General features: G+C 38.2%; 1 protein-coding gene across 1 annotated transcript in view; it reads left to right on the forward strand.

The window, feature by feature from the left end:
• Positions 1 to 21785, forward strand: part of RASGRF2 (Ras protein specific guanine nucleotide releasing factor 2) — a 1933635-nt gene that overhangs the window by 832184 nt on the left and 1079666 nt on the right. Inside the window, exon 10 of the mRNA XM_044064238.1 lies at positions 16565 to 16725. Within this exon, the coding sequence (XP_043920173.1) occupies positions 16565 to 16725 (161 nt within the window). The remainder of the gene's footprint in view (positions 1 to 16564; positions 16726 to 21785) is intronic.

Raw genomic sequence — 21785 nt, forward strand, 5'->3', positions numbered from 1 at the left:
ATCCATTCCAGTGGTGAGAATATGTACATGGTTTTTCATCGTGCATAGATAGCTGATGGAGCTAAGTTGTGATGTACCGGAAAAGGACTGTATATTTATATATATATATATATATATATATATATATATATATATATATATGTGGTTCCCATTCAGAAGCCTGAAACATCATAAGCCTGAAAATCAAAATCCTGAAACCAAAAGCCTGAAAATTCAGAATCCTGAAAACTCAAAATCCTGAAAGCCCAAAATCCCGAAAGACCAAAATCCTGAATACTGAAAATGTGGACAACATTGGAGGGCGAGGGCATTAGGACCTGGAGTTCCTCATAACAGGGTAGAGCTCCAGATCATTAAAATAAGTGTGAGAGTATGGCTGTATGGCATTAGGACCTGGTGTGCTTCCCATTAAGAAAGCTGAAGAGGTGAACTTTTTTTTTGCTCTTAAGTAGAGAGTGAAAGGTTAAGTGTAGGTTATTAGGGCATGGTGCCCCTTGTTACAGGAGTAAGTGCCAGATTGGAGTAGGGATTTTTATTTTGCTCCTTAGCTTACTTTTGAGGGTCACTATGATCAGGGAGTAGCACCAGGCACCAAATTAGACCACTATGGCTCTGTTCCAAATGCAGTACTTGCTTTTAAGTTGTAGCTTTAACTGCATGAACAGACCTTACTTTTGCCTCAGTGAAATCAGCTCTAAAGTGCACTTCAGAAGGAAGGACATAAGGCTCTGTAGTGGGCTTTAACATAAATCAGGATGCAGCATGTTTCTCAGAACAAAAACAAACCAGGAAATTGGGCGGCCGTGGTAGCCTGGCATTGATAACATTATTGGGTATGAATACACTATCTATTGCAAGACATGCTACTGTATACACCAATGGTGAAACAATCAGAAATGTTTGGAAAATCCACTCTGCAAATGTATCTCTTAACATTTCAACTCCTGGGGAAGAAAGAATCCTAGAAACTATGTGCTGAATGCCAAGGCACATACCACTGGGCTGAAGATTGTCCAAACATGGGTAAACAAATTAAAATAATGGACAAAAGCGAAATATCAGAGGATTTTGAGGAGTATAAAATATCTTTATTTCCCAAAGAGCTGGTTTCAGATGCAGAGATTTTTGCATTAGAATCATTTGGGTCAGCTGTGATTCCATACTGCATGAACATATACCACTTGCCAAGAAAATGGTTAGACAGCTATATATCAGTAAACTTGACCGTTTGGAGATGGAAAAGTGTATTCAATGAAGTGACTGAAAGTACCAGCAAAAATAGGACAAGATAAGTTGCTGAGTAAGAGATCCTTAAAAAGGGTAGGGTCAGTGGTGGATGTGGAAAATGACACCTAAACAACCATTGAATCTTTTTTACTCACTAGCTCTGGACATTATTTTTCAACATTCTAGATTAAGACCTTAAGGAAACTCATTGTCAGAACAAGATACAGTGTCTGAGAAAACGAGGAGGAAAGAGAACTAGAAAGCAACCTCTATCTTCAGTTTGGGTATGCTTCTGTGGGCAAACTGCAGATGTTGCTTTTTGTTCAGGAAGCAAAGGCTCTGAATGTGTTTCAATATTGAAACAGATTGCTGACACTAGTGAGTTCAGCTTAAAAGTATAGCAGACATAGATGCCTTTGTGTTGGGGGGGGCAGGTGGTGAGGGCTTCCAAAGCTTTGCCATGTCAAAGCTACAGGTTAGCCTGTTTATGAACAGCAAGACCAGTTTTGTTTTGTGGGATTGGACTTGTTTAATACTGATGCAATCACATGTTGGATTCTTTAAATAGTTGAATATATTCCTACATGAAGAGTCCAAGTGCACTTGCTTGTGTGATGCTGGCTAAGGCATGTTGAATGTGTCCTTACTGCACTGGACTATACTGCTAAACAGTTTTTATTTTCAGCTGACTAAAAAGGCATACATAAAATAATATTTTGTGAATACTCTCTTATCAACAATGTTATCAATATTATTTCAAATAGATATACTTACTGATGTTGCATCTTAATATTTGCTTTTTTGTACTTTGCCTCAGATTGCCTACTTATTTGTATTGCTCATTGTCACTAAGACATGACTGAAAGGTGCCCGGAGTCCAGTTGTTTTATCCTATAAACATGTTGTAAAATAAAATAAATAAATAAAATAATTGGAATGTTGTTGGTATACCAAGAGAGGCTGCATAAAAAGTCATCACTCTTGTTGTGATGGAACCATAAAGAGCTGTCTAGTAAGACACTCCTAGTATAGATTGAATTATTTAGTTTGAAACATCAACACATGCACATCCATGAGCAAAATGAAGTCAGGTATTGATCCATTTATATAAACTGCAGGGAAGCATTTTATTCAATCTGGAAGTACTACTTTTCTACGTGTACAGATTCATCATTGACTTGAGATAATTCATTCAACATGAACCAGCACTGAATCAGCATTTAAATTTGTGACTTCCTGTCAGATTGCATTCATATGTCTAGATGGATGGCAGATAAGAAGCCATCTGAAATTTACCCTAAATATAGGACATATTTAGAAACATTCTTATATAGTCAGAATTTGAGTATTTTCAGATATTGCTATCTAATCAGATATATTAGATATATCTTCCCTTACTAAAGTGCTGGATTAACAAGCACTGAAAATTCCAGATTGAGGTCACACTTCCAAATCAAGCCAACTGTCAGTGATAAATTCTAGATATAAAATATGCAACATGGCAGATATCAAATTCACCTTGTTATAGATGGACCTAATATTACTAGTTTCTACTACAAACAATTGAGCAACTTCCAGTTGAAGTTCCAAACAGATGAAACAAAACGTTAAACACATTGACCACACAAAACAATTAAAACTGCTTTTCCAGGTAGTAAGCTATTTTGTACCCCAGTATGGGGGCTTTGTTCCTTGTACCCCCTTACTTAAATATACTAACCCAACAGTTATACAACTGAAGCAAAAAAAAATGAAAATCCTAAAAAAAATTGAATCATTGCCATGAAACAAATAGAAACAATGCTAGCAGTAATTCTGTACATTAAACAGCAAATGATAAAATGTAACACGGGGATGGTACTCAGTGAGTTGTCAACATTTGTCCAACCTGAGGGAAGCCTTTCATGGCACCACATTTGAAAGGATCCATTGCTAGTCAGAATTGTCTGCATGTGCTAACATTTATGTATAAATATTACTTAGTTACTTAATCATTTGATGTCATGATGGTGAACTGTTTGGCAGTTGGTACTGAGAGTAAAGGTGCCTATGGTCTGCTCCTAGAGAGCCATGGAAATGTGTCATATTCAGCAAGCTACATCTGTTAGTTTCCTGTACAAGTACTGGAGTTAGCTTAAGTCAATGTAGGTTCATAGGTTCATACCAGAACCGAAAATTCATCCCTGGTTTTACACCTATGCCTCTAATGCAAACAGGTAACCTGTAAATGGTTCATCTCCCAGGCCCATGCTTACACTTTTCAAGGGTATCAGAACTTGTCAGAGATTTGGGATGAATGGCTAGGCTTAAAAAGGCCCTTGTGGTCGTTAGCCTAGTAGACATCTATGAGCCTATAGGTAAATAGTAGGCTAGCTGCCCTTGTGGGCCATTTTTAGCCTAGTCAGTTTCCCTTTTTGTGGTCAAATTAACCTATCCCATTGGGTTAGAGATTGATCTTACCTATCCCATGGTCGATAATTATATATTACTCCTAATTAGAATAACTGGGGTCATACCACAGATAATTTGAGGGGACCTATGCATGAGATAAAGTATTTAGGAGCTGCCTCTACCCATTTTTTTCGTTCCTATCCATAGATCCAAGTTGATCTTGAATATGGAGAGGGTGGCCTTTGTTTTATGTAGCTGGGGAGTCTGCTTCAGAACAGTGGGAGGGTGGCTTAATGGATAAGGTGCTTGCCTTGCAAACACAAGGTGCAGGGTTTGCGTCTCACAAGGGATAATTGGCTAGGCTTAAAATGGCTCGCAAGGGCAGTTAGCTTAGTACTAAACTATGAACAGCATTATCCTCTGTGAGACATACCTTGAAATATAACTAGGATACTGCGTATATCAACATGGCTTTGAGTCAGTCCATGTAAGACACATTGTTTAGGCCTTGTATTATTTTAGTAAGGTATGCTATGGGTGTTTCAGTTGTTGCAGGTGTCTGGACAGATACATGCCAAAGGGAGCATTACATTCATTGATTGGGCTAATGAGGACCGAATAAAAGGGAACAATGACATCCCTAAATCTAGACACAATCCATTATTTATAAGCTGTAAACAACATAATATATTTTATAACATAAAAAATAAGTCCCACCAAATCCTTGCATGGAGACTCAGTTTGAGGAAACATTTTCAGCAAATATTTAGTGCAGTAAAATAAATTCCATTAATATTTGAACATTTTCAATCAAAATGGATTTTATAGAAGAAAATCATTATAAAACAAACTGACTTATTAAAGACTATAATTTCCCAATGTGAAAATCAAAGTAAAGTAATTGAAAACATACACACTGATATAGATGATTAAAAACATTCACACAAGAGAATATACCTGAATTTCAAGTAAAACAAAACTCTTTGTTAATAAACAAGTTCAAATATTTAGAAAACGGTGAGAGAATAAATAACATCATGATTTTTTTATGCTGGAGAAAATGGAAGCCAGTAATATAGTGACTTTTTTAACGTCATGGGTAAAAAGAATAACTGAAAAGAAAAACAATCATCCAATATGACCAAGTAAAAAATAAAAAAAAAATATATAACAAAGGTAAGTGCTTTCATGCCACATAAGGTACTTCTTCAGACCATGTATAAAAAGACCATATCAAGTACATATATCACCAAAAACAATCATTAATGAAATAGGTCACGCAGCCTCAGCACCATTTTAAAGGAGCAATATCATTGAGTCCTGAACCTCTTTCAGCTCCAATTCCAAAATCCATTTTAACTAAGCATATTCTGTCTTAGTAACATGGTCACCTCCCCTCAAGACAAACCATAGCAGTTTAAAATAATTGCCATATGGTTGCCAAAATAGTTCTTTTTTAAGTAATTATTTTCCAGTCACATGCTAAAATTAGCTGCTGATAGACCACCAGGATTAAATGATCATGTGGCCATTAACTATATTTTTGAAGCAGAAACACAAGAGTGAAATAATCTTTACTGGTGTTTTTGATCACATGGGATGGTGTGCATTCTACAAATATTGCATGTTTTATGTTGGCTGTATATAAGATATCAGAAATATGGGTGTTTAATAATATGGTAAAAGTAACTCTAAAATAGGTGCAGCTGTAAATATTATCCACATTGCAAAAAGTGGATTACAGAAATGAGTGTTAACAAAGCAATTTGTTGGACATTACATCTACCAGTTAACAGATAGCAACATTATTAACAGACCATGAATAGGGGGGGGGGGGGTAGACAGAAGAGAAAAGAAAGAAAAACAGGAAGAAAAAAAGGAAAATGCATTGTAAACTTGCAATTTGTTAATTAGAAATTAAATTTAATTAACTCCACTAAGTAAGCAAAAACATACACCACCATACTATACCAGCATGGAAACAGACGCACATATGTATCTATACCCTGTAGGAACAAGCACAGGGCAAACCCCAGGAACAAGCCCATGTGGTAGAACTATAATATCAACAAGCTTTACAATAAAAGGAAGAGAATTTTGACCAAAAGTAAGAAGAGTAATTCCCAGAATGTTAGAGCTCTTGTCACTGAAATAAACAAACAACTCAGAAGTTCAATGCAATCCACCAAAGCCAAGACTGAGGCTAAAACAGCTACCCAAGAAAAAGACAATTGCAAGACTTTTTAATTATGTTCATAATCTCAAAAGCACAATGCAGAAATGCACTGAGCTAATTTTGAATAATGTTACCTACACTGAGGCTGAAGATATAGCCAACCTACTGGCAGATAAATTCAGCTCTAACTTTACTCCTCTCTCCTGTCCATCTGTCCTTCAAGATATACATGAAACTGGCTCGCATCCAACTATCACACAAGACCAAGTCCTAAAAGCTCTATCAAAAAATAAAATACTGCATTGATGGGTTCTGACAACACCCTTATTTGCATCTTAAATAGCATAAAGCATGATTTAGCCATCCACCAAACAACACTGTTCAACTTCAGCCTCGATACAGGTATTGTACCAAGAGAATGGAGAACAGTTACAGACATTAACCCTGCATAAGGGAGGGCCTTCAACTTACCCTGGAAGTTACAGACCTATAAGACTGATCAGCCTCATGTGCAAAGCCATGGAAAGTCTTATCATGGAACTAATCATTAAGGGCATAGGGAACTTCCAAACACTGGATAAACCTAAACCCAAAAGCCCCTTCCCACTCCCTAAACCTGAAGCCCCCTCCTGAGCATTACCTAACCCCCCAGCTTGCACTTCCATCCCTACAGCTGCTGCATTAACCTTGTCTAAACTTGAATACTGCATTTAGGCAAGGTGGGGGCACTCTCTTTCCATGGCTGCTGGACCTTGCTCAAGCCCAGTATTCAGCCACATGAACTAAAAGTTATCTGAGTAACTGGCTGCAGGTATGGGGCTCTTGCAGCTGTAGTACATCCATTGTTTGGTACTGATGCAGACTACTTTGGCTATTATGGACAACTAGTGCAATAACAAGCATATAAAGACTGGGCGAGAAAAAGGAATAAGACATTGAAGAGGAAAAGAAGGAAAGAAAGAACTGAAAGTAAATGAAGTGAAAAGAAATATATTAAGAAAAGACATAAATAAAAATGAAAGAGAAAGAGAAATAATAAGTCTCTAGATATCGATACAATGGAATAATTTAGTTACATATATTTTTAATTCTGCTTCTCTTTTGACCTTTTTATTAGATACATATATTACTAAAATTAATAATTTTATATATTTATTGTTTTTGGTTACTGGGGAAAGTCCATCTGTTCTAATTATCCCTTTTAAGTGGAGGCCCAGAGAGAAAATGTCCAGCAGCTCTTGAATCACAAACATAAAAGACAAAGTAAAAACATGGAAAAAGATAAATATTTTGTACAAAGGAACTCATTATATATATGTGACTTCTCAGCCACATTCCAATTTATCTCCTATCCCTACCTCTTATATTAAAACACTTCTAAAATTAAAGCCCTGCTCCAACTTTGCTGACAGAATTCCGGCCAAATTTCTTTTTATTCCAAAATGTTTTTATTCATTTTGTAACACAATAATTTAACAGTATACTAACAAGAAAAAAAAACAAATAAACTATATACAATGTCCATAACAAGTAAAAAGCAATATACATAGGAGAACACTTAGTATTTCTTTAACAGTTTAGACAATTTTGTCCAAGCAATTGAATGATGAGTTAAGTTGTTAGTCTTTGCTTTTATAGCAGCAATCTCATTCTTACAAATGTATTCCACAAGATGAATAAACTCAACTTTAAAGACAGGAGTAGAGTGGGATTTCCAATTTTTAGTAACAGTTTTCCTTGCTGGAGATTGGATAGACCATAGTAAAAATGTTTGGTTTTCAGGAATGACTTCAGGAACAGGAACATTGAAAAGGATAACGGAGTCAGAAAGTATGCAGTTGTATTCTATAGAGCTTTACAAAGATATTTAAAGTCTAACCAAAATGGGGAAATTATTTTGCAATTAACAACCATATGTATCCAGTCAACATCAGAGTGTCCACATCTTCAGCATTTCATTTCAACTTTCTTGTACATTATTGCTAGTCTATGTGAATGAAAAAAACATCTGTCTAAAAATTTCCATGTGCATACACACCAGAACAAGGAAGATGTGGATTCCTTCACCGACTTTAAACAAGGTTTCTTATCATTTTCTGAGAATACTTCTTTATAAATTAATTTCATCCTGTAGCTGTTGTACCTTCCTTACCCCTCTGTTCATTGTGCCTGCACAGCAATTTGTACGGGTTTCTTTCCTGCGTGACCCCCCACCCCACCTGGGATTAACTACATAAAGCAATTTCTACCTTCTCCACTGAAGCTGGCTATCTTAACTAAGTAAAACCTCTGGGAAGCAAGAATCTGACTCCCTCCAGCTTTTCTATTGTAATAGTTTGCACGAGTATCTTTCCTGCGTGACCCTCCCACCCCCACCTGGGAATAACTGCATAAAGCAATTTCTACCTTCTCCAGTGAAACTGGCCATCTTAGCTAAGTAAAACCTCTGGGAAGCAAGAACCTAATTCCCTCCAGCTTTTCTATTGTAATAGGTGAACTACAATTTAGTTTTTGTAAACTGCTGAGGCTTAATGGTGTATGCACAACAGTGAAGGGATCTAGCCAATTGCCACTAGATTGGGCTATAATACCTTGAATCAGCCTTACACTCACACAGTGTTCCATTCACAAGCATTTACTTTTTAATTTGGTAAAGTTTTGCTTCTAGGCTGTCCCCACAGTAATTTGGCTCCCTCCATATTGACTAAATTTGATAGTTTACCCCTAGGATCCTATTAAAATTAGCCTGAAAATTGGTGTAAAAATAAAAACAAAATTAAACAAATTAAAGTACAGCCAAAGACACTGCTTACAGACCATCGTACTAATTCTAAGGCCCAAGGTAACTCTCGGAGTCAGCCCTCCTTTCCTTTACTACTGCCATAAACCAAAACGGGAATGACAGTAGGCTAACCTCCGCCCTCTTTCTTGACCTATCAAAAGCCTTTCACATGGTTAACCATGAACTTCTCATTCTTTCACTAAAATATATTTCCCTCAACAAGCCTGCTATCCAGTGGTGCCAGTCCTATCTGACTGGTAGACAACAGGCGGTACTATGGCAGGGCAAACTCTCCAGCCAGTTAGCTTTCACACTTGGTGTCCCTCAAGGGTCCATACTAAGTCCACTACTCTTCTCTATTTTTATCAACAATCTTGCTATCCCTAAAGCTACCTACCTTTGGTATGCAGATGATTCCACTCTGATCTGCTCAGCCACCTCCCCATCCGAACTGCAAACCTTAACCAAAAGTACATTTAACACTATTGAGAACTTGCTCACCAACTACCTACTTCTGAACCCCAATAAAACTAAACTTCTACTCTTCTCTCCCACTAGTAGATCTACCACACTTTCATTCTCTGTCACATCTAACAATGATACCACTATTTCCCCAGATCATCACACCAAGCTGCTAGGGGTTATCATAGACAATAATCTCAAATTTGACCTACAGATCAACAAAACCATACAGACCATCAATAAGAAGCTTGGATCACTGTATAGAAACAAGACATTTTTAACCCCACTAGCTAGGACTACAATCGCCCGATCACACCTACTCTACTCTTTTATATGCCTCGCCTGTACTCTCAAACCTCAGTAAATCCGAACTAGGTAAGCTGTCCCATAGCTAAAATCATATTGCCATATTCGCCACTGGCTCCACCTATAGAACTCACCACTGCCAGAACCTTAAACAACTAGAGTGGCTAGAACTGTCCAGCTTAATTCAATTCAATCAACTCTTAATAGCGCACAAAATTTTGTACCACCCTGAGGATACCCCCTCAATTAAAAATATTATTAAGCCATATAGCAACATGAGATCCCTATGGTCAGCCGATAAACTACTGGTCCAAACCCACAAAGCTAATAACTCTGCTGGTGAATCCCTGTTTGCCAACATCTTTGGCAAAACCTGGAATTCGTTGCCAAACTACATAACCCTACAATCCTCCAAAAGTCTCTTCAAAAAAAAAAAAAAAAACCTCAAACAGTATCTCAAAGTGAATTGGCTATACCCATTGTACCAACCCTGATTAAGTTAGAAACTGAAAGCATATTCTGTAATTATCATAACTTGTAACTACGTCACCAAGCTCTGCCTCCATTCTGATGTCTCTTACTTTTAATTGTGTCTGTTCATGAGAATTGTGAGTCCCTACTACGGAACACTATTAAGCCATTGTATATAATCACTTTGTTTTTTTATAATTGCTAACTTCTGTGTAATCATTATTTGTCTGTGTGGGGTTTTTCTTCCCAGGCCTCTCTACTAAAAATGGACATGTATCCCATCCTATCCCCCAAAACAAAATGTAAAATAAAATTAATTAATTAATTAATTAATTAATTAATTAACTTCTTCACCTGAATAATTAATTCCAAAACTGAAGTGCTTGTTTTGCTAAATCTTTTTCCAATAATAGATAAATAATGTATGAAGTGTGTGAGCTGGTGAGCTTTTAATAGTTAAATGGGATAAAATCCAAGATTTTAAGTATACTCTTTATTGTATCCTCTCTATGAGTAGTATATGTATAGTAATGTATGAAATCCTTACAAGTTTGTTTGCAAGTAGCCAATTGTTGTATAAACTTATTTTATTAGCTGAGAGAAATTGATTCCAATATAATAGGTTACCCTTTTGAAATTCTAACATTTTATGAGTATCAAAAGATATCAAACGTTCATTTGTGTAGGCAATAGGAAACAATATTATTAATAAATTCTTAATTAATTGATTAGAAAACATGAGCTTTTTAAACAACAGCAATATTTGGTTTGTAAGAGGTATAAGTTAAGTTTTGACCTTTCACTTTGAATGTATATTTTTAAAATCCATATAAAGATGTTTGTATGTATTTGAGTGTTTCTACCTCACTTCAACGACACGCCGGAACATCGACAGGGAAATCGCGAGCCCCAGAAGATCGACAGCGCAGAAGACCGACGGGACCTAGAAGATCGACAAGCAGAAGACCGACCCGACGGATGAAAGCACCGACGCAGAGGATGCCGAAATGGGAAAAGGCTGTGTAAGTATGCGGTAGTGACGGACGTTAGGGTGCGAGTAAGGTAAGTGTGGATAGGAGTGGGTTAAGTGAGTTAGGGTTAGGGAGCGGGTCAGGTAAGTGTGCGGTAGTGATTGTGTTTGGGTTAGGGCGGATAAGTGAGTTAGGGTTAGGAGCGGGTCAGGTAAGTGTGCGGTAGTGATTGTGTTTGGGTTAGCGGATAAGTGAGTTAGGGTTAGGGAGGTCAGGTAAGTGTCGGTAGTGACGGACCTTAGGGTTAGGGTTTGGGTTAGGGTTGTAGGTAGTTGTGTATGTGAGGTTTAGTGTGGGTTTGTAGGGATTTTGGTGTGCTTGTGTTGTGTATGTGGTTTTGGACGGGAATGAGTTTTGTTTGTTGATTGTGGTGTGTGAAGTGTATGAGGTTTCGTGTTTGTGTACCGTCGGTTATTTCGTTGTCGGGCATGTGGGATTTCGTGTTTTTGTACTGTCGGTTATGTGGTTTCGGTTATTGCGTTGTCGGTGTTTTGGTGTTTCGTTTATGTGAGGTAGAACCATTTGAGTATATGGCTCAAGCAATGTTGTATTACTAGTAAGAAGTAAGATTTCATGAATTTATTTCCAATATGATGTATAAGAAGCATTATTCCAAAGCAACACTATGTTAATACATGTGGAGTTTAAATAAAAATCAATATTTGGAAACCCTATACCGCCTTCATCCCAGCTTGTGGTGTGCCAGATAAGGGAAATTCTTGATTTTTTGGGATACCAAAGGAAGTTGAGTAATAAGTTATTAATTTTCTGTTTAATTTTGACAGGTGGGGGAATTATTAGAGCTTGGCCAATGAATAAGATTTTAGGTAACAGTATCATATTGATTAAAGTCAGTCTGTCTTCAGATGTGAAGAAGAGTCAGTTCTGTCAGTTAGACTTGTAACTGAGTTTATAAGTTGTTGGTAATTAGATGCGAGTGATTTTTTTATAATTAGCTTTAACGATGATACCTAAATATTTAATATGCGTGCCCTCCCAGTTTATGTCTCTTTTTGATCTACGTTTCATAGTAACATTTTTATTTACTAGATGTGCTTGAGTTTTGTTGTGGTTGTATTTTAGACCAGAGATGTTTGCAAAGAAGTCTAGATTATGTAATAGGTGATCTACTGAATTTTCAATATCATAAGAAGTTATTAGTAGGTCATCAGAAAACAGTTGTATCTTAGGGGATAATTTGTCTGACACTTTATGTCTTTTAATGCTGTCATTATTTCTAACATAATTTGCAAGAGGCTCAATAGCCAGAGGAAAGACTAATGGGGAGAGAGGCCTCCCCTGTTTAATACCTCTTAATAATATTTCACAGTGCCAAAATTCATATGGTCAGGACCATAGGATCGACAGTTGAAATGTAGAACATATAAAAACCAAAACAAAAAAACAACAAACAATTACCTAAACACAGCTAGCACCCCACACCCCCAGTAACTTAAATATACCAACTCCGAGATCGCATTACAGTGCAGGAATGGAAATCTTTGCATTCCGCACTATATGGAGATGCCAGTTCCACATTTTCAGCATTTCAAATTTCAATCATATGGTCTCGGCGATATGAATTTCGGCATTTTGAAGTGTCGAGAATGTGAAGGGGACCCTGAATGGGCTAGATAGATAAGATCCAATCTTTGCATAGGCTATGGACTTTTCATATAGTTTTTTGATTAATCCTATAAAGTTTGGGGAGAAATTGTATTTTTTCAGAGCTTTAAACAGATATGGCCAACTTAGGGATTTGAAAGCTTTATCTATATCAAGGCTTAAATAGAAAGCTCATTTTTTTCTTGTTTGCTAAGTCTATTAAGGACAGTAAACTAATTACATTGTCTTGTACCTTTCTGTTTTTGATAAACATGGTTTGGTCTTCATGAATTAATATTGAAAGAATATTATTTAATCTGTCTGCTAAGGTAGACATGAATATCTTGTAATCAATGTTAAGCAAAGAAATTGGCCTATATGATGTGCAAAGGTTGGGCTCTTTATTTGGTTTTAAGATGGGAGAGGTGATAGAATATTTCCATGAGGGAGGGATGTTTGCTGTAGTTTTAACTTCTTGGAATACATTGTGTAAGATTTTTAAGATGTTATCAGGTAAGAGTTTGTAGAATTCAAGAATTAGACCATCCAGCCCTGGTGCCTTTTTTGTCTTAAGATTTTTTATTTATTCCTTTAATTCTTTAAAGGAAAAGGGTTTATCTGTGTTATTAATATTGTGTTTGGATAGCTTCTTTTGAATATTATTATCAAGAAAGTTGTCTACACTTTTGTTATCACTTGTAGAGCTATTATTATTAATATTCTTGTAATGGTTTTAAAACATATTTTTAGCTCTGTAGCTTTGATAGTCAGATTATTTCTAGTGTATATTATTTCTTTTATATGACTTTGACTCCCATGGTATTTATCAGACATGTGGTGAGACTAGTGACCAGAGTCCTAGTCTACAACTGGGAGGAGATGGTTGTAAACTGACCCTGGAAACATATTGTAACTAGAAAGGTTTGTCATGCCCTAGGGCCCTGCAACATCCTCTAAAGAAGAAAAAGACTTTACTTCCTAGGACCCTGGGATTGGTGGATCATCATGGACACTAGGGAAATGAAAATGAAAGGTTTCCTGAGGACACCTTGGATCTGCAGTGAAGCTGACCTTAACAGTTGCTCCAGTTCCTGAGTAAAAGAGAATAGGGTGAATAAAGGAAGTCCCCATCTCTTAAGCTTATTTTCCTCCTCCAAAGTAACCCTAAAGTGAGTGGACCAGAGGTAATAACTATGGAACAATGCTGCAGTGATGCTACACTAAGCAATTTTGGAAGGCCTACATACCCAGTCTCAGACTGTACTAATTGACAGGAAGCGACCAGTGAGGACCACCAAAATTGCCATAGTGAGGCCTCCCAAGCAACACAATGAGGAATGGAGATGAATTAGACAGGAAAAGCTTCATATGGAACTAGTGAGATTCCTGTTGAACTGGGTTGTCACAACCCAACACTCAAGGAGAACACCAGAGAAATGACATCAAGGAAGAGACCCTGGCCCACTGATCTCTGGATGCACTGTGAGGTCTGGAAGCCCTGGCCTTTAGAGGATATGGAGGGTAGTAGAGACTGAAGATTATAAGGGGATCTGACTGTCCTTACCCAGAAGATCTGGATGATCAACACCTTTTTCCAAAGAAAAGAGGGGAGGAGACAGAAAACGTGCAAAAGAGGTACCAAACTTTCACCTATAACAATTCCCCCTGATGGGAATCCATGGCCTACTGACAGCTGAGTAGACCACAGATTTGAACAAGCACTAGAAAAAGGGAGAGATAGGGTATACCAGTAAAGCTCCCTTTTCCAGAATTAGTTTGGATCATCCCCATCAGAGACCCTGCAAAGCAGGATGTGGGAAGTTCTCCCAGTTGATACAACACCCACAGGGCAGACTCTCACCAAGGCCAAAAGCTAATAATACTCATACTATTGGCTGGCCAAATAGAAGGGAAATGGGCTGCAAAGGGCTGAGAGAGATGGCAGAAGGTGCAAGGGCGAGCGTCTTCTCAACCTTATCTCCAAAGAGGATTACCTTCACCTAGAAACCAACCCAGCTGGGTCTCAGATAGAACCCAGGAATTTAGGATAGGGGAGTCCACCTCCCCAAAGAGGCTGGTCACTAGTGGAGTCCCTAAGGGTTCTGTGTTGTGTCCCCTCATTTTTGGTGTCTACATCTTGGAAGTCAAGGCCAACAACAAGAGCCTCTGTCTGACCAAGTTTGCAAATGATTGCAAACTGGGACCAGAATATATCTAGTACATTAATATCATCCAAGAAGGGCTAACACAGATGACAAATAACTGGTGAAAAAGAAAATTTTTGAAACTCAGTGCCAAGAATTGCTTAATAGTACCCTTTGTGAAGTCAACTATCCCAAGAAACTACCTCATTGATAACACAACCCTAAAAGCAGAGCCAGCAGTCAGAGATTTGTGATGTATGCAGAGAGTAACCTGACTGTTGCCTAACATGCCTAAGGTAGTAAGGAAATCATTATATGTTGCTCAACTTACAAGTTAGGTTATGGCATCTAGGTCCAAGAACGTCATTGTTTCACTATATTCATCTCTCATCATGCCCATCATTGAGTGCAGTGGTCTCTTTGGTATGCAAATGAACGAACACATACAACAACTGGAATGTCCACAGAGGGTTTTCATAAAAAGAATACAGGGCTTTAAAAACATGTCCTATGCAGATTGCCTCAAAGCCCTGTCCCTATACTTTGTCTCTTACAGACTGTTGATGGGGATCTGTATTTGACATGTAAAGCATCCCTGCAATCCAGGGGCTTAAACCTTGCTTACAACATAAATTGGATGTATTGGAGGGACAGGTATATATCTCAGAGGTTACCTCTTCTCTGGAACAGTCTTTCCTCCCATGTGAAACAGAGTTCTTCCCTGATCCTATTAAAGTGTGATCTGGACCACTGGGTATGGATATCTGAAATTCACCCCTGGCCTGTCACGTATGTCTCTAATGAACGGAAGAAGCCTGTACATGTTTCACCACCCGTCCTCTGGCTTGTACATACCCCTTAAAATAATTGCAAGGGCACCAAAATGTTGGTTACATTTGGGATGAATGGCTAGGTTTATAAAGGTCGTTGTGGTCATTAGCCTAGTATGCATCAGTGAACCTAAGAACCTCTGTAGAGAGGTTCCCATAGAAATGCCTCCGCATCTTGGAAGAGCAGATGTGCACAGTATGGGCAAGTAGACCCCAGAACCAGATGAAGACTGTCTTACTATTATGAAGGCATCCCATGAGGACTGAGACCCCCACCCAAAAAGAAGCATCTATCCAAACAGGTTATCCAGCAGGCAAACAGATGTGAAGTTCTCTACCAGTGTATTTTGGATACAGATAATACAGTTTCTAAGGTGTGGGCAGATGGCTATGGATGCACAGGTGGCTTGACTAAGGTTATACTCTTTATACATTCATTTCCAGAACCAAATGACTTATAAACTAAAACATAACATATTGTGAAACCTTACGTGAAGTTGCAGAAAACTATCAATACTTGTATAGTAAGTTGTATAACTTCCGAGATATTGAGTGCTATTTATGTCAATTATGCAAACAGACGTACTTTTTATATTTGTAAATATTACAATAAACAAGAACTCTGAAAGGAATTTCTTGTTGTCATGCAAAACTTCCGGACGACAGAGAGAAAATGCTACAGACACTATATGTCTAGGCTGTGCAATTTCCAAGATATGAAGATGTGAAAAGCTTATGCAGATTTAATGAACGATATTATTCTTGTTTTTTCTTCCTTGTAATATATAGCAATAGGGATACAAAGAATGTGAATGCACTGACCTACGTAATTGTAACAAATACTTTCAACTGAACAAATTGTTGTTTCCACCTTTTTTAATAGTATTTACTATTCACAAGATATTTACATTTGTTTGGATGTTGATGTAGAACTTGATTTTTCAGAAAATGCTCAGGAATGTAAATGTGTATATGCTGCTGGAGATGTGACATTCTGCTAGGTATGGATGAATTAAAAGAATAAATGAGTCACTCGGCTGCCCAGTGAAAGTAACTTATGCTGGTTTGTTTAACGATGATAGTCTGTGCCGTGCAGTGGTTTACATCGTCACTAAACAGCTGTGTTTTACCATTTCTAGGGACTCTTATACAGCTACCCTCAGTAGACAGGGGAAAGCTGAGCAAAGTCCGTTTAGGATCATTATCTTTGAAAAAGGAAGGTGAAAGACAATGCTTCTTGTTCACAAAACATTTTCTGATTTGTACACGAAGTTCAGGAGGAAAACTACACCTGCTAAAGGTAGGATTTCATTAGCACATATTCAATTTCTGCATAATTTGAATGACACAGTCTGTCCTCACTGTTCAGCCTTTTTTTTGGCAACAGGAATGTTTGCACCTACAGAAGTCTGCATATTTTTATATTATTTCATTTGACTTTGCAAGATTGATCTTGTATGTGTTGACATTTTTAAGAATCTTCCCATCTGGAAACCCTTACAATATTTGTCCTTTATAGACCTTAAGATGTCAAAATGCAAGTCTTTTCATATGTAAACCATCTGAAACAATAACAAATGTAGCACCTCGTGTCATGTGCAATCTTAGTTGTAAACAATGAAAAAGTATTTCCTTATTTGATTAAAGATTGTCCAAATATAAAGGTTCAGCAAAGCAGTATGTTTGGATTTAATAAAGAATAGTCACCATGTATTTATGTGTTTAATTCATACACAAAAAATACAAAGTGAACTGTCATTACGATGGTATGTGGTTGAAATTAGTTTATATTCAGGAGTAAACATGAAAATATTAACCAACAATAGTTTATGATGCTCTGTTAGTGGCATTTAATCCATGCTTTATGTTTATAGTGAGGTAAGAGACAAAGCCAGATGAACTGACAATTTCCCCAGATTTGATATATCTACACTAGCCATGTATTCTGGCATAGAGCTTTACGGGAGTTCTACCATTCAGTAAATGGTGCCTGAATGAGTCCATGTGCCCTGATCCTAAATACCGAAATATACAAGTTTTTGAATGTGGTTACTACAAATTCATATTCAAATTAATTTACTGAATGTAAACCCATTCATACCGCTCAACTGTCCAGATTTTCTCAAAATGTCCAGATTTTTGCTTCATATTTTTGATGTAGTCCTCATAAAATTTGTGGTTTTCTGGCAAATTTCTGGGATGATCTGAGGATTGAAGTCAATAAATAATGACATACATTTCAGTTTCAGACTTCAAATCTTTCAGAAAATGTATGTTATCACAAACCCTGTTACTCTAACAACTTTCTAAGTTTATAAGAGCAATATATAAAATTTGTCCCTATTTTTGGGCCTTTGTCCCCCCATTTTACTAGGTTTTGTCCAGATTTCTTGCACAAAGAGGTTGATAGGTATGAACCCATTTGTTGTAAGATGGGTTGCCAACTGGCTAACAAACCGGTTAAACAATAGTAAAGTGGGTGACTCCACATCAATCAGCAGACCTGTCACCAACAGAGTACTGCAAGGGTCAGTGTTGGGCCCCTTACTGTTTGGTATATACTTCACAGAAGTCCAGGCCAAAACTAAGGGGCTGTGGCTGACCAAATTTGCAGATGGTGGTATTTACTTCTTAGAAGTCAAGGCCAATGTCAGTGGTCTCTGGGTGACTAAATTTGCAGACGATTGCAAATTAGGAGCTGTAATTGAATCTCACACTGATACATAAATGCAAAGAAATGCATAATAGTATCCTTTGGAAAGTCATCCACCCCTTGTAACTATCATATTGAAAACACACCTCTTAGAGTTGACCCAGTAGTCAGGGACTTAGGGACACACATAGATAATAATCTAGCCTTTGACCATCGTGTCTGCAGTGGTGAGGAAATCATTCTATGTTGCACAACTTATAAACATAGGTATGGCATCTAAGTCCAAGGAAGTCATTGTTCCACTGTATTTGGCATTCATTAGACCTATTATTAAGTACAATACCCCCTTTGGTATGTAGCTAATGAGGCATATCCAACAATTGGAATGTCCACAGAAGTTCCTCACTAAAAGAATACAGGGCGTAAATAAAATGTCCTATGCAAACCACCTCAAGGCTCTATCCTTGTATTCTGTCTCATGCAGGCTTTTGAGGGGAGATTTATGCTTGGCATACAGGACATTGTCAGACCCCACTCTGATGGACCTCCTGCATATCCACAAAACAAACAGCACCAGAATTACCTGTTATAAAGACTTAAACCTTGCCTGTGATATAAATAAGACCTGCTGGCAAGATAGGTATGTATCCCAGAGACTACTCCGTCTATGGAACAAGTTCCCCATCCATGTGAAGCAGAGTTCTTCCCTAACCCAATTCAAGTGGAACTTGGGCAATTGGATGGGAAACCGGAAATTCATACCTGGTTTGGCACTTATGTCTCTAATGGACACAGGTAACCTATAAATGGTTCACCTCCCACACTCATGCTTCCACATATCAAGGGTATCAGAACTTGTCAGAGATTTGGAATGCATGGCTTGGCTTAAAAAGGCCCTTGTGGACATTAGCCTGGTAAACACCTAAGAACCTATGAACCTATTATTGAATCCTCAAATGATGTCAGTATACTTCAGAATGGTCTTATGCAGACCAACGACTGGTGTCTTAGTCACTGTCTCAAACTGAATGAAAAGAAATGCATCATCATTCCCTTCAGTAAAAGCAATGTCCCTTGACACTATCAAGTTAACAGCAATACCATATGTGCCTATGAAGTGGGATAACAAGTAGATTACAACCTTAACTTTGACCACCATGTGTCTACTGTAGTTAGGAAGGCTTTCTAGGTAGCATACTTGATTAGCAAGGGCATCAGCTCTAGAGTAAAAGAGGTTATAACCCCTCTGTTCTTGTCACTAATCAGGCCCATAATTGAGTATAATGCCCCTTTCAGCATGTACCATACAAAACACATGCAGCAATTGGGCAGACCTCAGAGGTTTCTAACTAAGAAGATAAAGAGACTCCAGTGTGTGCTTACACAGACTGACTGAAGTCCCTATCACTATACTCAGTATCATATATACTTCTTAGGGGAGACTTATGGCTGGCTTACAGAGTAATCTCCAGTCCAAACCTAATGAATTTGCTGAACATCCATAAATCAAACGGGACTAGAACTACCCATTCCCAGGGACCTAAATATGGCCTGTAACTTGAATAGGACATGCTGGAGGGACAGATTTGTCTCCCAGTGACTGACGCATCTTTGGAATAGCTGCCAGTTCATGTGAAGTAGAGCACCTTTATGACACTGTTCAGAAGGGACCTGGACAAGTGGATGGGGTGCCATAAATTCTTACTGGGGATACCACTCACAACCCTCCTGGACATGGGCAGTCATTACTAAATACAGTCTTGGGTTTTAACTACAGTATCTATGGTATTACATTGGGATGAAACGGGTAGGCTTGAAATGATCTCTGGGTCGATAGCCTAGCAACCTCTGTGATCTTATAGCTGTGCAAGACATTTTCATTCCTTGTTTCTGTTTTCCCTGTGGTTGTTAGGATGTATAGGAAAAGTTGTATGTGGTGATTTCCCCACATGGGGTGACATGGGGTTCTCCCCTTGCAAAAAACATTTTGTAAGTAATTCCATCCTCAGTTTCGATGGTTTCATTTATTGACAATATTGACTTGTCAAGGTTTCTTTTGGTAGTTATCCTTTGAAGTCTTGTAGTTCAAAGGTATGTTCCTAACCTTAAGCAGCATTCTACCATCACCCATAATGATACCTCAATACAAACAGAAAATGATTGACTTTAACAGTTGGCTTAGCTTCTGGTATCATTCCAAGGGGATCCAGTACCCGACAGCCTGGGATGACATGATTGACAAACCATGATGCTTTGCCAGAGATGGCCTGCATCTGTCTCCCTTCAGCTTCAGACTCTTTGCAAAGGCTCTTGCCTCCCCATAGTACCTTTTTAGGCTATGCCATGAGGTCAAAACTACCAACATGAAAATTTCATCAAAACGTAAGTTAAAGGTCATGCAGCTAAATACTAGGAGTCTAAACATTGAAACTGCACTCATTGCAAGCATTCTTAACCCTGGAAGATGCTGACATTATTGCAGTCATAGAAACTTGGTTCAAAGCTGCGAAAAGCACACAAGCCATATCAGCTTACTCATCCTATCATACATTCAGACCGCAAACTGTGGGCAGCAAATCAAAGGGAGGTGGAGTTGCAATATATATAAAAGACATACACACCTCCAGGCTGGTCAAACAGTATGACACACAGGAAACACTCCAGGTTCAGTTAACAATTGACAAGACTGCTATTCAAATCATAGCTAGCTATAGGCCTCCAACTTTGACTCAAGATGCCTACTCCACCTATCTGGACCTCTTCGAATTTATCAAGATTCAACCCTTTACCCTGATCCTGGATGACTTTAACTATTCAACCATAGATTGGAAGAAATACTCATGCAAAAACACAAATGCCCAGAGATTCATTGATTTCGTCAATGCACATGCCTTGGACCAGATGATTGACACCTCCACAAGAGGTGAAAATATTTTGGACTTGGTATTAACCAACATGAGTAACCAATGCAGCATCCCTATAGTGTCATCATCCCTGGTAATATCCAACCACAAAGTGGTCACTTCCGAAGTCACCATCTCCCCCCCCTCCTCCCCAGCTAGGGTCAAACAAAAAAACTTCTCGAAAGCTGATTGCAACCTCCTAGGGAAGGTATAAACAGCTTCACAGCCCCCTCCCCCTCCATAGGAACTGGCACATATGTCCAAACCTACACCAAATTACTACATGAGCATTTATATAGCTGTATGGAATCAGGAATGCCTGACAGGACAAAATCCTCCTCCTCAAGGAAGAGTAAACCTGTCTGGTGGACATCTGCAATAAATAAACTCTATAATAAAAGGAAAAAAAAATGCTGTCCAGGACCAAGAAGGAGCAGGTGCCTAATTGGAAGCAATCACTCCTTAACCTGAACATGCAAATAAGCGCACTAGTGAAATCCTCCAAAGCAAACTTCGAGTTCAAACTGGCCACATCTACTAAAGACAATCATGAGGCCTTCTTCACATATGTCTGCAATCCCAAGGGAAGCATCCAGATCTGCACAGAATTGCTGGTCAAGGACACCACATACACAAACGGTGAAGATATAGCCATCCTGCTGGCAGGCAGGTTTAGTGAAAATTTCACTCCTCTATCCCCCCATCAGTAAAACAGGACATCCCCAGTACTTGCCCCCTCCCCTTATCGTTAGAAAGCAAATCATCATTGCCCTCTCAAAGGCAGAAAATACAGCCTCCATAGGA

Source organism: Protopterus annectens, chromosome 2.part2 (assembly GCF_019279795.1).
Source record: "Protopterus annectens isolate FY-2018-M chromosome 2.part2, PAN1.0, whole genome shotgun sequence".
Classification (NCBI taxonomy): Eukaryota; Metazoa; Chordata; order Ceratodontiformes; family Protopteridae; genus Protopterus; species Protopterus annectens.